At 43.5% G+C, this 15,704-nt stretch overlaps 1 protein-coding gene and 2 non-coding genes across 3 annotated transcripts; all 3 read left to right on the top strand.

Moving 5' to 3' along the window:
• The first annotated feature begins 4,699 nt into the window (after positions 1-4,699).
• TRNAC-GCA lies at positions 4,700-4,771 on the top strand. Its single transcript has one exon. It is a non-coding gene; the product is annotated as a tRNA-Cys (tRNA).
• A 4,002-nt stretch (positions 4,772-8,773) lies between these two features.
• On the top strand, positions 8,774-13,261 carry RPL23 (ribosomal protein L23). The gene is made up of 5 exons (XM_045526344.1): positions 8,774-8,878; positions 9,466-9,549; positions 9,840-9,968; positions 12,886-12,999; positions 13,134-13,261. The coding sequence occupies exons 1-5, from the start codon at positions 8,866-8,868 to the stop codon at positions 13,214-13,216; spliced, it is 423 nt and encodes a 140-aa protein (XP_045382300.1). The 5' UTR covers positions 8,774-8,865; the 3' UTR covers positions 13,217-13,261.
• LOC123621403 lies at positions 9,577-9,712 on the top strand. The gene has a single exon (XR_006729131.1). It is a non-coding gene; the product is annotated as a small nucleolar RNA SNORA21 (small nucleolar RNA).
• Positions 13,262-15,704: the final 2,443 nt, after the last annotated feature.

The following is a 15,704-nucleotide window of genomic DNA, read 5'->3' as shown; positions in this document are numbered from 1 at the left end:
AGGAGGTACTTACTAGGAGTCTATTTCAAGGCAAATGGCCATGGAAGACCTTTTTATTTATTTATTTATTTATTTTGAGACAGACAGTCTTAATCTGTTGCCCTGGGTGGAGTGCCGTGGCCTTGTGGCGTCAGCCTAGCTCACAGGAACCTCAAACTCCTGGGCTCAAGTGATCCTCCTGCCTCAGCCTCCAGAGTCTCTGGGACTACAGGGGCGCCACCACTCCCAGCTGATTTGTCTATTTTTAGTAGAGACCTGATCTTGCTCTTGCTCAGGCTGGTCTCCTCAAACTCCTGAGCTCAAAGGATCCTCCCACCTTGGCCTCCCAGATCTGCTGGGATTACAGGCCCAGGGAAGGGTAGGTAGGTAATTTTGAGTAGGTAATTTTGCAGTTAAGACCGAATGGCCTGAAGGAGTCAGCCATTTGGCCAACCATGGGGAGACGGCATTCCAGATAGAGGAAATGGCTACTACAAAAACCCTAAGGCCAGAGTAGCTGGAGGAAGCGGGTGCAGGGAGAGCCATTCAAGAGAGCTGGAGAAATAGCCAGGGCTATGGGGGGCCTTGTAAGATGAGGTAAGGAGTTTGGATTTTATACCAAGTGGATGAAAAGCCACTGGACAGTTTTAAACAGGAGAATTTGAAATTGTCACCCGACTGTTTTGAGGGAGATTTACAGGGAGTCAGGCGTCAACCCAGAGAATACACACAATGGAATATTATTCAGCCTTAAGAAAGGAAGAAATCCTGTAATATGTAACAACATGGATGAAACACGAGGATGTAGGAGCCAAGGGGACCTCTTGGCCCTCTGAAGTTTCGCTGAAAATTCAACTTGCAAAAAGCAGCTTAATTGGAGAAAAGACATACAAATTTATTTAACCTGTATATAAAGGAGACTTCAGAATGAAGACCCAACCCCCCAGTGGGCTGCAGAAGCTTAGGTGCTATCTTGAGGTTACAGAAAGCGTAGGGTCTTGGATCCAGGCAAAACAGGTTATGGGAAAGGGGGAGAGGAGGAATTCTGTAGGGGGGCAATAAATGATTACTAGGGAGAATTCAATGGGCTTGAAGAACATACAATGGTCTGGGGCAAAGTCTGTTGGTCCCTCAGAATGGACAATGGTTTGTGACAAACCATTATCCAGGTTTGATAACAGACTTTAGTCTTCCTTCCTGCAATATGGGTTCAGTTAGTGAAAACTCAGGGAAGGGACCAGTTTTCTTCTTTGGTAGATCTGTACTTTAGGCAGATAAGGAAACTTCAGAGAATTCTGTTTGAAAGAGGGTGGTCAGAGGACCTTGAGGCTTCTTCAGTTCAGCATGTCAAAATGCCGTATTTTGAGATATCGATTTCTGAGCCCCAACAAGGACGTTATGCTAAGTAAAATAAGTCAGCCACAGAAGGCCAAATACTTTATGATTCCACTTATATGAGATACCTAAAATAATCAAACTCACAGAAGCAGATGGTAGAATGGTGGTGCCAGGGACTGGGGGGAATTGCTGGTCAATGGGTCTAAAGTTTCAGTTATTATCTAGTTTCTAGTTAACAAAATAGAAAAAAAAATAAAGTTTCAGTTAGGCAAGATGAATAAACTCTAGAGATTTGCTGTGCAACATTGTGCCTCTAATTAACAATACTGTGTTGTACACTTGAAAATCTGTTAAGAGGGTAGATCTCATGTTAAATGTTTTTTTGTTTGTTTGTTTTTGAGACTGAGTCAGTCTGTTGCTCGGGCTAGAGTGCCGTCAGCTTGGCTCACAGCAACTTCAAACTCCTGGGCTCAAGGGATCCTCCTGCCTCAGCCTCTCTAGTAGCTGGGACTACAGGCATGTGCCACCATGCCCAGCTAATTTTTTTCTATATATTTTTAGTTATCCAGCTAATTTCTCTCTATTTTTAGTAGAGATGGGGTCTTGCTCTTGCTAAGGGTGGTCTCGAACTCCTGACCTCGAGCAATCCTCCGGCCTCGGCCTCCCAGAGTGCTAGGAGTACAGGTGTGAGCCACCACCCCTGGCCTCATGTTGAGTGTTCCTACCACATTAAAAAAAAGAAAAGACAGAGACACCAGTTAGGAATCTATTACAATAACACAGGTCAGGGCTGATGGCAATGTGTTAGACTACAGTGTTATATGAATATGCTTCCTATTGCTGCTGTAACAAATTACCGCAATTTATTTGCTTAAAACAACACAAATTTATTAACTTCCAGTTCTGGAAGTCAGAATTCCAAAATCCATTGTGAAGGCTTTAGGGGAGAATCTGGTTCCTTGACTTTTCTATCCTCTAGAGGCCGCTGCATTCCTTGGCTTGTAGCCCTTTCCCCAATCTGCAAAGCCTGCAGCACAGCAGCCTCTCTCCCTCTGACCTCTGTTTCCATCCTTGCACCTTCTCTCTCTCTGACTCTGATCCCCCTGCCCCATGTAAAACCTGTGGGATTACACTGAGCTCACCTGGATAATCTAGGATAATCTCCCTGTCTCAAGATCTTTAATCACATCTGCAAAGTCCCTTTTATCATGTAAGGTAACATATTTGCAAGTGGATTCACAGGGGGATTGGGATGTGGAGATATTTGGAGGACCATTATTTTAGTCTACCGCAAGCAGGAAGAGCAGAGCTGGAGAGGAATGCAGGCGTTGGGATTGACCATGGCAGTGGAGCCATGGCACTGGCTGTAGGTTGGATGGCTTGGGGAAGATGAGGGAAGGAGAAGAATCAAGAATGATTTGGGTTTTGTTTTTTTGGTTTTGTTTTTGTTTTTTTTTTTTTACCATCTGGCTGGATGGTGGTGTAACTTCCTGAAACTAAAAAAAAAAATTTTTTTTTTTGAGGAAGGGGTAAATTTAGGAAAAAAAAACCCAAGAGTTTCTTTTTAAAACTCTTATGGAGAATGTAATAAAGTATAGCCCTCTACCCTCACAGACGTCACATATTAGTATTGGGGTCAACATGTTAAGTTTGAGATGGCTAATTGACATTTAAGAGATTTGGGGTATGTGGTTGGATCCAGCTAATTTTAGAGTTCAAGGGAGAGGTTAAGGCTGGAAATATGATTCTGGGAGCTGTCAGTGTATAGACAATAGTTGATGAAAGAGATAGTTGATGTCAGAATTGTGTGGATTCAGCTCAAACTAGCTTGGGAGAACTCATGGTTAAATTTTCAGGAATTCTTTTGAGCCAACTGTTTTCACTTTTGTAGCCTGAAACCAGCAGGTGGGTGTATTTACACTGCCCACCTTGGTAAAAGCTACAAATCAGGTACCTTGAGTCTGTTTTTAACCATTTATCAGCACATCAGTGCATCTGACTGATTGTTTTCTCCAAAAAGAGGCAAACTCTTCAGCTGACAGACAGAGGAGGAGAAATAAGGTGTGCAAGGTTTTGGGGTGTTTTGTTTTGTTTGTTTTTGGAGACAGAGTTTCACTCTGTTGTCCCATCTAGAGTGCAGTGGTGTCAGTCACAGCTCACTGCAACCTCAAATTCCTGGGCTCAAGCCATCCATCTTCCTCAGCCTCTGGAGTAGCTGGGACTACAGGCGCACATCACCACGCCCGGCTAATTTTTCTATTTTTTGTAGGGGATGGTGGGGAGCGGTCTCACTCTTGCTCAGGCTGGTCTCAAACTCCTGAGCTCAAGGGATCCTCCCACCTCAGCCTGTGTGGAAGGTTTGAGGCAGGAGAAAATGTGTGAGTCATTTTGGAGAGTGAGAAAGTGAGCATAGGCAGTGGTGTAGGGATGCTAGGCAGAAACCTGTTTGACATTGGTGGAGTGACACAAACTTGCGCACTTTTCTTGAACAACATTCAGCTGCTTGGGTGCAGGCTTGGCGTAATCCCGTAGTTTAGTTTAATTAGGTGTGGTTTGGCTGGCAAGTACAACCTAGGGCTTACAGTGAACCAGGCGCTGTGCCAAGTACTTTGGGGAATACAAAAAAAGAATGCAACATGACCCCTGCCCTCAAGGAACTTACGGTCTTATTGGAGGAATAAGATATCTACGCCAAGGAGAAAAAATGACTAGCAGTCCACAGTTGAGAAAGCAAATGCAGAGAGTAGCAGGACTTATGAGACAGGTGATTTTTTTTAATTGATGGGAAAAATGCAGTCACAGACTTTCTTAAAAATTGGTAGTGAGAAAGAAGAAATGGGCAGGTGATTGCAGCTAAAAGAAGGATATTCCTACGAGGGGAAACCTGTTGACGTTTGAAAGAGCCAAGGGAGAGGAAGTGACTGAAGATGCAGGAGAGAATGGAGACAATGGAGCCATGTCTGGCCCAGAAGCAGAGAGGGTCTTCGGAACAACAAGGGAAGCACTTCCTCTTGCGTGCAAAACACTGGGCTGGGGATTCAGTGCAGCTCAGGTTGAAGGCAGGGACGATGGAAATTAGAATTGAAGAATTCCCAGATGCCAGAGATAGAAAGGCTGCAATGAAGCAAGGGAAGGATCCTATTGCACACACCCACCCCACCCCCCAGGACCTTCAATCCTGGATCAAAGAGGACTTGGACTTCTCCCTTCTCTTCCACCACTTGGGTCCAGATTGGCTCTGTAGTCTTCACTTGGTTTTTCTGTGTCACCTCAGGAAACCTGAAACAGTTTATCATAGATACCAAACTATTATCAATGCCTGGAGGTAACAACTGGTCAGTAAACAGTATATTAAAGCTGTAATCTCACTTGTCCCAGCAGGGGGGGTATAGCTCAGGAGTAGAGCATTTGACTGCAGATCAAGAGGTCCCTGGTTCAAATCCGGGTGCCCCCTAATAATATCACTTTTAAGAAGGTAGGCAAGAAAGACAAGAGGTAACTGGACATTCTTCTGTGGTGTGCATTGTTGTTATGGAAACATTTATAAAATGTGTATTCCTCCTTACCTTTGCTTACATCATACTTCTAGTATGCAATACAATATACAAATATGGAAGCCATTGCTCAATGTGATACCTGCATGATTTGGGGCATCCACTGAAGCCTTGGTTGTCCTTGGGTAGGTTGGGAAACTTATGCCCCTGAGACCCTTTATGTGCGGAGGAAAGAACCATTTTCAACAGTAATGTTAATACTAAGACACTTTTCCTGTCTCACTCTTGCTCTTTCATGGGTATACAGGAAGGCTTAGATGATGTGCGATATCACAACAGATTAGATACAGAAACACACAAAAACCACTTGTCTTTCATTAGGCCAGCTATTAAAGGGATTAAAAAAAAAAAAGCAAAGCATAGCTACTCTTATACTAAATATTTTTGTTCAGAAAAAATGTACTTTTCATTTTAAAATGTTATTTATTTTAGCAGATAATGGGCTTATTATTATCTTAATAAACATTTTAACATTTCTCAATTTTAATTTCTAGTCTGGTAAATGTCATCAGATATAGCCTATATAAACAACAACTCTTTTGAGGTCCTCAATAATTTAAGAGTGTAAGGGAGTCTGAGATGAATGTATTTGAGAACCACTGCTTCAAGTAAAGAGGTGGATCTGGGAGAGAATGCTGGGGTTGTGAGATGGCTCAGGGAAGAGATGACATCTGAGCAGATTTTAAACAACATGTAGTACATAAAGCAAGAGAGAGTGCACAAATACAATGAGGTATGAAACTGAAGGATGTGTCCAGAAATCTAATGGTGTTGCTGGAGCACAAAGTATAAGAGGCAAGGTGGCAGATGAAGGCCAGGGAGGAAGTAGGCCATTTCAGGAAGGGACTTCAGCGTTGTGGTAAGGAGCTTAGACTTTATTCTATAAGTACTAGTGGACCAGCACAAGAAGATTATAGTGAAACCACTTAGAGGCTGTTGCAATAGATTTGAACAAAGGGCAGACCTTGGGAGGCATGAACAGAAAAGTTTAGGAAATAGAGTCAAGTCGATAGACCTCGGTGACTAGATCTGGGAGACTCAGAGAAAAATTAATTGTCTCTCTCTTTTCTGGTTGAGACACTGATGGTTGTACCAACGAAGAAAACTGTTCCTCCCATAGCCTTTCGCATCTTGGTTGATGGCAATGCCATCTTCCCATTGCTGAGGACTTTAGTCTTAGAGACATTTTCACTCCTCTCTTTCTATTGTACCCCACATTTTGTTGGCTCTACCTCCAAAACACATCCAGAATCTGACCACATCACATTACCTCTACTGCTTCCACTCTAGTCCAAATCACTATCATTTCTCTCCTGGCTTAGTACGCTAGCTTCCTAACAGATCTCCTTGCTCATATCCTTGTGTACCCTCCCACAGTCTAGTCTCAACAATTCAACCACAGTGACCCTTCTGACATATTAGTCAGATCATGTCCCTCCTGTGCTTAAAAATCAAACAATGGTTCCTCATTTCACTCAGCAAATGCCAACGTCCATAGTGACTTGGTTCCATTACTTCTGACCTCATCTCCTACGACTCTTCCCTTCACTTACCCTGCCCAGTCACACCTGGATTCCTCGCTGGTTCTCACGATTCAGGTACACCCCTGCTTTAGGACTTTTCATTGGCTAACTCCATCTGGACTGCTCTTCACCAGATAACCATAGTGCTATTCCCTCACCAACTGTCTTCACTTTTGTAGCCTGAAACCAGCAGGTGGGTGTATTTACACTGCCCACCTTGGTAAATGCTACAAGTATTTGCTCTAGCTGGGCTTATTGGCTTGCTTACACCTGTAGTCACAGCTACTTGGGAGGCTGAGACAGGAGGATTGCTTCAGCCCAGGAGTTCCAGGCTGCAGTGAACCATGATCGTCCCACTGCACTCCTGCCTGGGTGACAGAGCAAGGGGAAAAAAAGGTAAGTAGACCCACTGATCAAGTTAATGGGATACACACTGAGAGGTAACTAATACTTAGTGAGAGCATCTGCTGTTGGACTCTCATACAAACCTTTAATTCTCAGAAATGCATCATGTAGACAAATAAAGCCACAAATACAGGACTTTCAGTCCTGCCCCTTTCCACAGGAGCCTGTTACTTACTTATAGATTTAAGTCCAAAGTGAGGGCATGTATTAATTTAGCAGAAACAAGGACCAAAGAAGACATCAACAGAACTGGTAATTCACAACTGGTTTTTAATCCATGAAGCATACCCTGCTTTTGTCCCACCACTGATTTAGACCAACAGTCAGTCTATCCTCCTGCCACCTAACCCATAAAGTGATGGCCATTTGCTCTGCTCTTCTCTGACAGCTCCCCAGGCCACTAATTAGACCCAAGAAGTGTTCTGACAAGAGGAAAAAAAGTTTTTGCTCTAATGTCAACTTCTTCAATTAGGGCTATACTCACCATTCTATTTTTTTTTTTACCATCCTATAGTGAGTTTATCTGTGCTCTAAAATAATGAAATATAAACATGCACCTCTTCACTTCATGGGTCATAGCCAACATAGAAGTTGGAAAGGAAATCCTTTGGCCTTGGTGCTTCTGTTTCATGGAAGAACTGCATAATATGTAACCCCTGCTTCCATACTTTGTTTCTTCCAGTTCCATCTTTCCCTTAATGACCAGAAGATCAACCACCCTGGGGGCTGTGATATGGGCATTCTCCATAAACATGTCTCAGACTTTATCCCGTCCCTGTTTCACACTGATAACTAGCTGGAATAAGTGACAGTGTACAGCACCTCCCCACACCAGGAGTGGTAGAGTTTGCACACCCTCTGCTTGGCCTTGTTCATGTTTATACTGAAAATGGACTTCATGAGGTGCTGGCCGAAGCAGCAGCCCTGTGGAGGCCACCTGCTGCCATCTTATTAGAGAAACCACCTATTTTTATTTTTTTATTTAATTTTTTTTTTTGAGACGAGGTCTCCCTCTGTTGCCCAGGCTACAGTACAGTGGCTTCATCATAGCTCACTGCAACCTCCAACTCCTGGCTTCAAACTATCTTCCCACCTAGGCCTTCCAAAGTGCTGGGATTACAAGTGTGAGCCACTGCTCCTAGCCTCACCATTCTATTTTTAATTGCAATCTGTGCCTCCCATCTCTCTTAGCTTGTTCTTTTAATTTTATATCTGTGCCCATGGAACATACTATATACTGCAATTATTTATTATTTATATTGTCTAGTGTTTAATATCCTCCTCCACCTCCACCCCAGCAGAATGTTAAGCTCCATAAGGGCAAGAATGTTTATGCATTTTGTTCCCTGAAGTAACCTGAGTATGCCCTGGACAGAATCTGGCATAAAGTAGGCACTCAATAAGAATTTGAGTGAATTTATCCACGAAGGGAAAGCCAGGAGAATGAGTGGCGGTTGAAGCTGTGAAAGGGGCAATTAATAAAGCAATACTGTATATGTATTATAAAACAAACAATGGTATGGTCCCACGCACACATAGACGGATTGATCTGTAGCGCTACGATAGCACTTCTCGATTGTGTCCCACCCTAATGAACGTGAGGTTAGAGCTCGCTCACCTCCCACCCCACCCCACCCCACCCCACCCCCCGCTCCCTTTGTTCCTCGGGGACCCCTACATAGCACAAACTGTTTTGTTATTCTTTAGTGTTCAGAGAAGTACCTGGCAGGTACTAAGTGCTCAAAAGAGGCAGTTGAGCAAATTAACAAATCAATGTGTTCCCAACAACTTTCTTTTTTTTTTCTTTTCTTCCGCGTTCAGATAAGACCCAACTATTTTGGAACACGTACAGAGACTCCAGGTCTCATTCTCTTCTCCCGCTCCACGGCCCACTACACAGCAAACGCTCGGGCTGACGTCATGGACTCTTACGTCATAAGACAGCGCCCTGGTCAGGTGGGTATAACAAGCTCCGGGTCACGTGAGGAGAGTGGGCGGGGCGTCTAAGTTCATATCCCAGCGTCCTTTGTATCTACTTCCTTTCCTGTCCTTTTCCGGCGTTCAAGATGTCGAAGCGAGGTGAGGTTTTGGCTCTAGGGGAATCCTCTGCCATCTGTCGCGCGGTTGCTGCTGGCCTCGCCAGGACCGGCAGCCTTGGGCAGCTGGGGCGCTTTGCTCTCCTCTGGGCCGGAGAGAGAGAGGATGGGCACCGTGAGAGCACTGGAAGGGCCCCCTGCCAAGAAGGCGGGGGGTGGTTAGAGAGTGGAGCTGGCAGGATCCTGGTATGATTCTAGACTGAGCGTGGCGAGATCGATCCGCGAATAGCGCTGCAGTAATGGCTTTGTTATCCTGGCTCAGGTCCTAGTTTGGGCAACTTGTACGGCCTTCTGGCTTGCAGGAGGTACTGCGTGTTGCCAAATTTGGAGCGAGGGTTGAGTCGTCAGGCCTTTTAATCTCAACGGGGTGGGAATAGTGAGAAAAAGGCTGTTTTCCGTAGCAACTGGGGTACACGGGGATGGCGTAAAAGGAATCCTAGAGAGGGCTAATCTGTTGTGCAGTTTTCCAAAGCATACTCACTGAATTTATAGCTTGAGAGCGAGGGGAACTCCGAACCATGTCTAGACACTGATCTCTTTATCCTGTTTCCCTTCCCTTTCTACCCACAGGACGTGGTGGGTCCTCCGGTGCAAAATTCCGGATTTCCCTGGGTCTTCCGGTAGGAGCCGTGATCAACTGTGCTGACAACACAGGTGAGGCCTTTGCACCCTGCTACACTTCCCCTTTTAAAAGCACTCAGTGGGCCTTTTGCTAATGACCCATTGAGCCGTCAAGAAAGGGCAGATTAAAAACACCGCTTTTGGGTGAAGTGGCAGCATTTTGTGTTGTTTTGCTTCAATCGGTGGTGTGACAAGGTTTTCTTGGGGTCTAGATGCTTAGGCATTGAGTCGAGGGAAAGGCTGTGAAAGTGTTTGGAAAATGTTGCACTGGTGAAACTGCCTAATAGACCCTCAAATTGATTTTTGTTTATATCTTTGTGTAGGAGCCAAAAATCTCTATATCATCTCTGTGAAGGGGATCAAAGGACGACTGAACAGACTTCCCGCTGCTGGTGTGGGTGACATGGTGATGGCCACAGTTAAGAAAGGCAAACCAGAGCTCAGAAAAAAGGGTGAGTACCCACTGAGTCCTCCTTATCTCGTGGTGGTTAAAGGGAGTTCTCCCTTTGTTGGAAAATGGAACATTGAGTTACAGTTTTCAAGGCCTCTTAAAAGTTTGATCTCCTTTGAGAGGCAGTGTGAGATAAATAATATGTTCTTGATAGGCAGCTCAGTGCTAGACCATGGGTCTTATGTGCTAGACCAGGCTTATGACCACAGGCTAGTTTCCTTTCCCGGAGTTACTGATTTGGAAGGGAATAATGGTTGTGGGAGGCAGGTGAAGAGGTGATCACAAAGAACACCTGGCCTGTTAGCACTTGCTACGCACAAAACAGAGGGTATTCTTCATACTGTAAGGCAGGTTCTTTATAGATGAGATTGATTAACTCAAGGTGTGGCCTGTTGGAAGTTTGTTGTGGTTGGTTTTAAATCTTTTATGGTAGAAACTAAAACAGGGAGTTGCTCATTGCTTAATCTTTAGCCTCAGAATTTTTCCCACCAGGTGTATGAATTAAAACGGGAGGCCTCAAAGCACTACCTGCTTGTCATATCCTGGCTTTAGAACTTCCAATATTCAGTGCATTTAAGTTCCGGAAATTTTTTCCTGTGCCTGCTTAGTCTGTCTCTACCCTGAGATGTCTTGTTCTTCCACAGAATTCCTGTTCTTGGCCATCCCTTAATCTACAAATGTGATGTGCTGTCACGACCATGTATTGTAGTTACTTTTGGTGTACCTGCACCACCCCACGATGCCTTCCTGTGCATTTTTAGCCTTTGGGTCAGAAATCTTAGTTTCTTTACCTTTAATATTCACTTGAGGGTTTGATAGTACTGTGGTTGTGATTAAACATTGATGAATCAGTGTGTTGGTTGGGATGAGGATGAAAATGCACAGGGTTTTTCCTCTTTTCAGAACACTTCTTGGGTCTGATTAGTGGCCTGGGGAGCTGTCAGAGAAGAGGAGAGCAAATGGCCATCACTTTGTGGGTTAGGTGGCAGGAGGATAGACCGACTGTTGGTCTAAATCAGTGGTGGGACAAAAGCAGGGTATGCTTCATGGATTTAAAACCAGTTGTGAATTACCAGTTCTGTTGATGTCTTCTTTGGTCCTTGTTTCTGCTAAATTAATACATCCCCTCACCTTGAACTTAAATCTACAAGTAAGTAACAGGCTCCTGTGGAAAGGGGGCAGGACTGAAAGTCCTGGATTTGTGGCTTTATTTGTCTACATGATGCATTTCTGAGAATTAAAGGTTTGTATGAGAGTCCAACAGCAGATGCTCTCACTAAATATTAGTTATCTGTCAGTGTGTATCCCATTAACTTGATCAGTGCGGTCTACTTACCTAGCTATTTTTTACCTAGTACTTTGTCTCGGGGAAAGTCATTATCCCTGTCCTTATAAAAATCTTATATTTCTGCTGTTTGATGTTGAATGTGGAAGTATAATTATTGTCCCCATTTTACAAGAGGAAAATTTGAACTCGAAAAGATAAACTAACTTGCTCATGGTCTTCAAGCTAGTATCAGTCAAGATTTGAACTCAGGTGTGTTTGACTCTAAAATAGTTCTTTAGAACTATTCTACTTCATGATGATGCTTCATTGTGAAGGTGTGGAAAAGTGTCTTTTTCACTTTAGTACAGATAGGTTTAAAAGTTACTTACGACACTTGAAAACAGTTCATCAAAAAGTTAAATATAGAGCTGGGCTCTGTGGTCTGTTGTACTCGCGGCTACATGGGAGACTAGGGAAGGAAGATCACTTGAGCTCAGGAGTTTGATGCTGTGGGGGTGATATGATCGATCACACTTGTGAATAGCCACTGCCTTCCAGTCTGGGGCAACATAATGAGACTTGCATCTCTTTTTTTAAAAAAAATGTTAAACAGAGAATTAATTACACAAGAAATACAAGTTGAATTTCAGTTATCCAACTCTTAGACCTTCAAGAGATGCTCATTGCCGGGCGCAGTGGCTCATGCCTGTAATCCTAGCACTCTGGGAGGCCGAGGCGGGTGGATTGTTTGAGCTCAGGAGTTCCGAGACCAGCCTGAGCAAGAGCGAGACCCCGTCTCTACTAAACATAGAAAGAAATTATACGGACAGCTAAAAATATATATAGAAAAATTTTTAAAAAAAGATGCTCATTGTTAATATTTTGTTGTACGTCTTTTCCTGACTTGTATGCAAAAAGTGTGCTTGTCAACTTTTTCCTGTGTAAAAGGACCATTACCATCCCATGCTTGTTCTTCTTGCTTCACAAATGACTGTCCTATAGATTTTTTAAAAAGGACAGATACACAAATCATTTTAAATGGTTGCACAGAATTCCATTGTGTGCCTATTTTTAGGCTAGTTCCAAGTTTTTGCTCTATTAAAACAACATACATACCCCACAATTAGGAAGTTAGAAAGGCATAAGATAAGGTGTCTGTATGATAAGGTGTATATAAAAAATTTATAGTCAAGATTCTGGGTATACTTGTGGAGTTCAAGGACTGCATATATGCACACTAGCAGTTACAGGTTTTCTTTGGGAAAATTACATACTTGGTGGAATATTGCCTAATGAGGGGTTCATAGCTTGGCCTCTCCAGTCATTCAGTGGAGTGGGGTGTCCCATTCCCAATTTTGTGACATTGGAATCTTACTAGTCTAGTACCCATCTGTTAGGTGAAGTGGGAAAAAGCATAGACAGTGCTTATTAGCAAGCTTCAAAGGAGAATACAAATTTACACTTTTACAGTTGCTAGAAAGTATTGTCAGTTTTGACTTAAAAGTGGGTCAAGTCTTTCCTTAAAGGACGATTCGTGTTTGTGCTCTCACACTTGCTTTAAGGAAGAAATGCTGTCCAGGCATAAACTGCTTTTGTGGTGGGGCTAGGACTTGACAGGTTAATGACTACTGTTCTTTTTTCCCCCTCTTAGTACATCCGGCAGTGGTAATTCGACAACGAAAATCATACCGGAGAAAAGATGGTGTGTTTCTTTATTTTGAAGATAATGCAGGGGTCATAGTAAATAATAAAGGCGAGATGAAAGGTAAGAAAGCAGTCCATGTTGTTGCCTAGCTCTCTGAGTTTGAATGGTTTAACTCTGGTCTGGAACTATAAGCAAAGGACCCTCTGATGTCTTAACCTGTCTCTTGTCCTTTTTTTTTTTTTTTTTAAATGTAGGTTCTGCCATTACAGGACCTGTTGCAAAGGAGTGTGCAGACTTGTGGCCCAGGATTGCGTCTAATGCTGGCAGCATTGCATGATTCTCCAGTATATTTGTAAAAAACATTAAAAAGTATTTGCTTGCAGTGCTTGCCTCCCTGTTCATTTCTACACCCTTGACACCCCCTGACCATTGTGGTCTTTGTAAAATGAAACTAGTGGTGGTGTGCCTGTACTCCCAGCTGCTGAGGTGGGAGAATCGCTTGAGCTTAGGAGTTCACGTCCAACCTGGACAAACATAGTCAGACTCCGTCTCTTAGAGGTGGAGCGGAGGAAGAAGCATTAAAATTTTCTCCAGGCATGTGTAAAAAAAGATAAGAGTTCTTGCCCTTTGGTGAGCTCACAGACTTTTGGCACTTTCCAGTTTCTGTATTTTACATTTTAGCTGTTAAAAAAAAGTTACTTGGGTGTCAGGTCCTTAAAAATAAACTGCAGATAGTAGACACTGCTTAATGACAGGTTAGCCTGTGTAACTTGTCCTGCAGTGGGAAAGGTGAGGTCAAGTGCATGGTTAGATCCTGGACACACACAGGAATTTCAAGGAGTGATGTGAATGGTAGCCTGTTTGTATACACACTTTTTAGCAGTTACAGGTTTTCTTTGGATAAATTATGTAAATGAGCTAATATTTGTAAAACTTAACACATGGTAATTACCATGTAAATTTGCTCATGGTGGAAGATGATTAAGTTGACAGTACCCATAGGTCTTTGCTGCTGTCAAAATGTTTTAACAAACAGGTTGATTGTTTTTTTTTGTTTGTTTTTTTTTTTTTTTGAGACAGTCTCTGTTGCCCTAGCTAGAGTGCCCTGGCGTCAGCTGAGCTCACAGCAACCTCAAACTCCTGGGCTCGAGCTATCCTGCCTCAGCCTCCCGAGTAGCTGGGACTACAGGCATGCGCCACCATGCCCAGCTAATTTTTTCTATGTATATTTTTAGCTGTCCATATAATTTCTTTCTATTTTTAGTAGAGACGAGGTCTCGCTCTTGCTCAGGCTGGTCTCGAAGTCCTGAGCTCAAACAATCCTCCCACCTCGGCCTCCCAGAGTGCTAGGATTACAGGTGTGAGCCACCGCGCCCAGCCATGGTTGACTGTGTGTTAATATTCCAAACTTCTGTACTTTGGATTCCAGACTCTAGTTTGAGAACATAAGGGGAGTTGTGCCAGCACAACAGTTACAAGCCCTGGCAAACCCAGATGGGTGGTCACACTGTTAATAGGGAGTTACACCTGAAGGTAGGCAGTGGTTGGCATTTTTTCTAAATTGCATGAGAGGTGACGTACTCAGTATTTGGCAAAGTACTAGTTTGGATCAATTATGTGGAGGAAAGTTAGACCAAGCTTTTTAGGTGGTGGTTTATGTTCATCTACCTGAAAATAATCACCTTAAGTGTTTTTTTTTTTTTTTTTGAGACAGTGTCGCTTTGTTGCCCTGGCTAGAGTGAGTGCCATGGCATCAGCCTAGCTCACAGCAACCTCAAACTCCTGGGCTTAAGCGATCCTACTGCCTCAGCCTCCCGAGTAGCTGGGACTACAAGCATGTGCCACCATGCCCAGCTAATTTTTCTATATATATTTTAGTTGGCCAGATAATTACTTTCTATTTTTAGTAGAGACAGGGTCTCGCTCTTGCTCAGGCTGGTCTCAAACTCCTGAGCTCAAACAATCCACCCGCCTCGGCCTCCCAGAGTGCTAGGATTACAGGTGTGAGCCACTGCGCCTGGCTTCAGCCTTAAGTGTTAACCATAAATTAGGTATAATCCAAGGCTGTTAGAGTATATATGAGGGACCTGACACGTAGTCACTTGGTGAGATAACTACCCTTTTGTGTTCTAAAATTAGGTATGGAGTGTACCTGAACTAGAGTGCTGGTTCTAACCTGGAGAGTTTTAAAATGTTTCTAAGCCTTACCTCAGACCAATTAAGTCAGACTATGGAGGATAGAGTCCAGGCATCAGTACTTTTTAAAGCTCCCAGGCGGGCCAGATGCGGTGGCTCATACCTGTAATCTTAGCACTCTGGGAGGCTGAGGTGGGATGTGGGAGGATCACTCCAGGTCAGGAGTTCGAGACTAGCCTGAGCAAGAGCGAGACCCCCGTCTCTACTAAAAATAGAAAAAAGAAAAATGAGCCTGGCATGGTCCCAGCTACTTGGGAGGCTGAGGCAAGGATCACTTGAGCCAAGGAGTTTGAGGTTGCACTGAGCAATGAAGATGCCACTGTACCTAGGGCTACAGTGAGACTGTCTGGAAAAAAAAAATAGGATTCAAGTTATCTCAGATTTGATTTATGGGAGCTTGCCTGTCATAGTAAAAAGAGATACTCTTGAGTAGTGAATTGCCAGGATTAGTGATTTTTCTGTACAGGTATAATAAAATGCAACCTTTTTCTAATTTGAAAAGCAATACATGTGCTTTCATATAAAAATAGTAGCAAATATAAAAGTAAATCCTTTCCTGAACTTGTTGCCTCGTCTGTCAAATGAGGTTAATAGCAACTCAGGGTTGGTGTGAGCACAGGAATTTGCAT

The sequence above is a fragment of the Lemur catta genome, chromosome 15 (assembly GCF_020740605.2).
Source record: "Lemur catta isolate mLemCat1 chromosome 15, mLemCat1.pri, whole genome shotgun sequence".
Classification (NCBI taxonomy): Eukaryota; Metazoa; Chordata; class Mammalia; order Primates; family Lemuridae; genus Lemur; species Lemur catta.
This window is presented reverse-complemented; position numbering and strand designations above follow the sequence as displayed.

Excerpts from the sequence above, each read along its gene's own strand:
- RPL23 (XM_045526344.1), top strand. Across the intron at positions 9,550-9,839 it reads CAACTGTGCTGACAACACAG|GAGCCAAAAATCTCTATATC; the intron begins GTGAGGCCTTTG and ends ATCTTTGTGTAG. Across the intron at positions 9,969-12,885 it reads ACCAGAGCTCAGAAAAAAGG|TACATCCGGCAGTGGTAATT; the intron begins GTGAGTACCCAC and ends TCCCCCTCTTAG.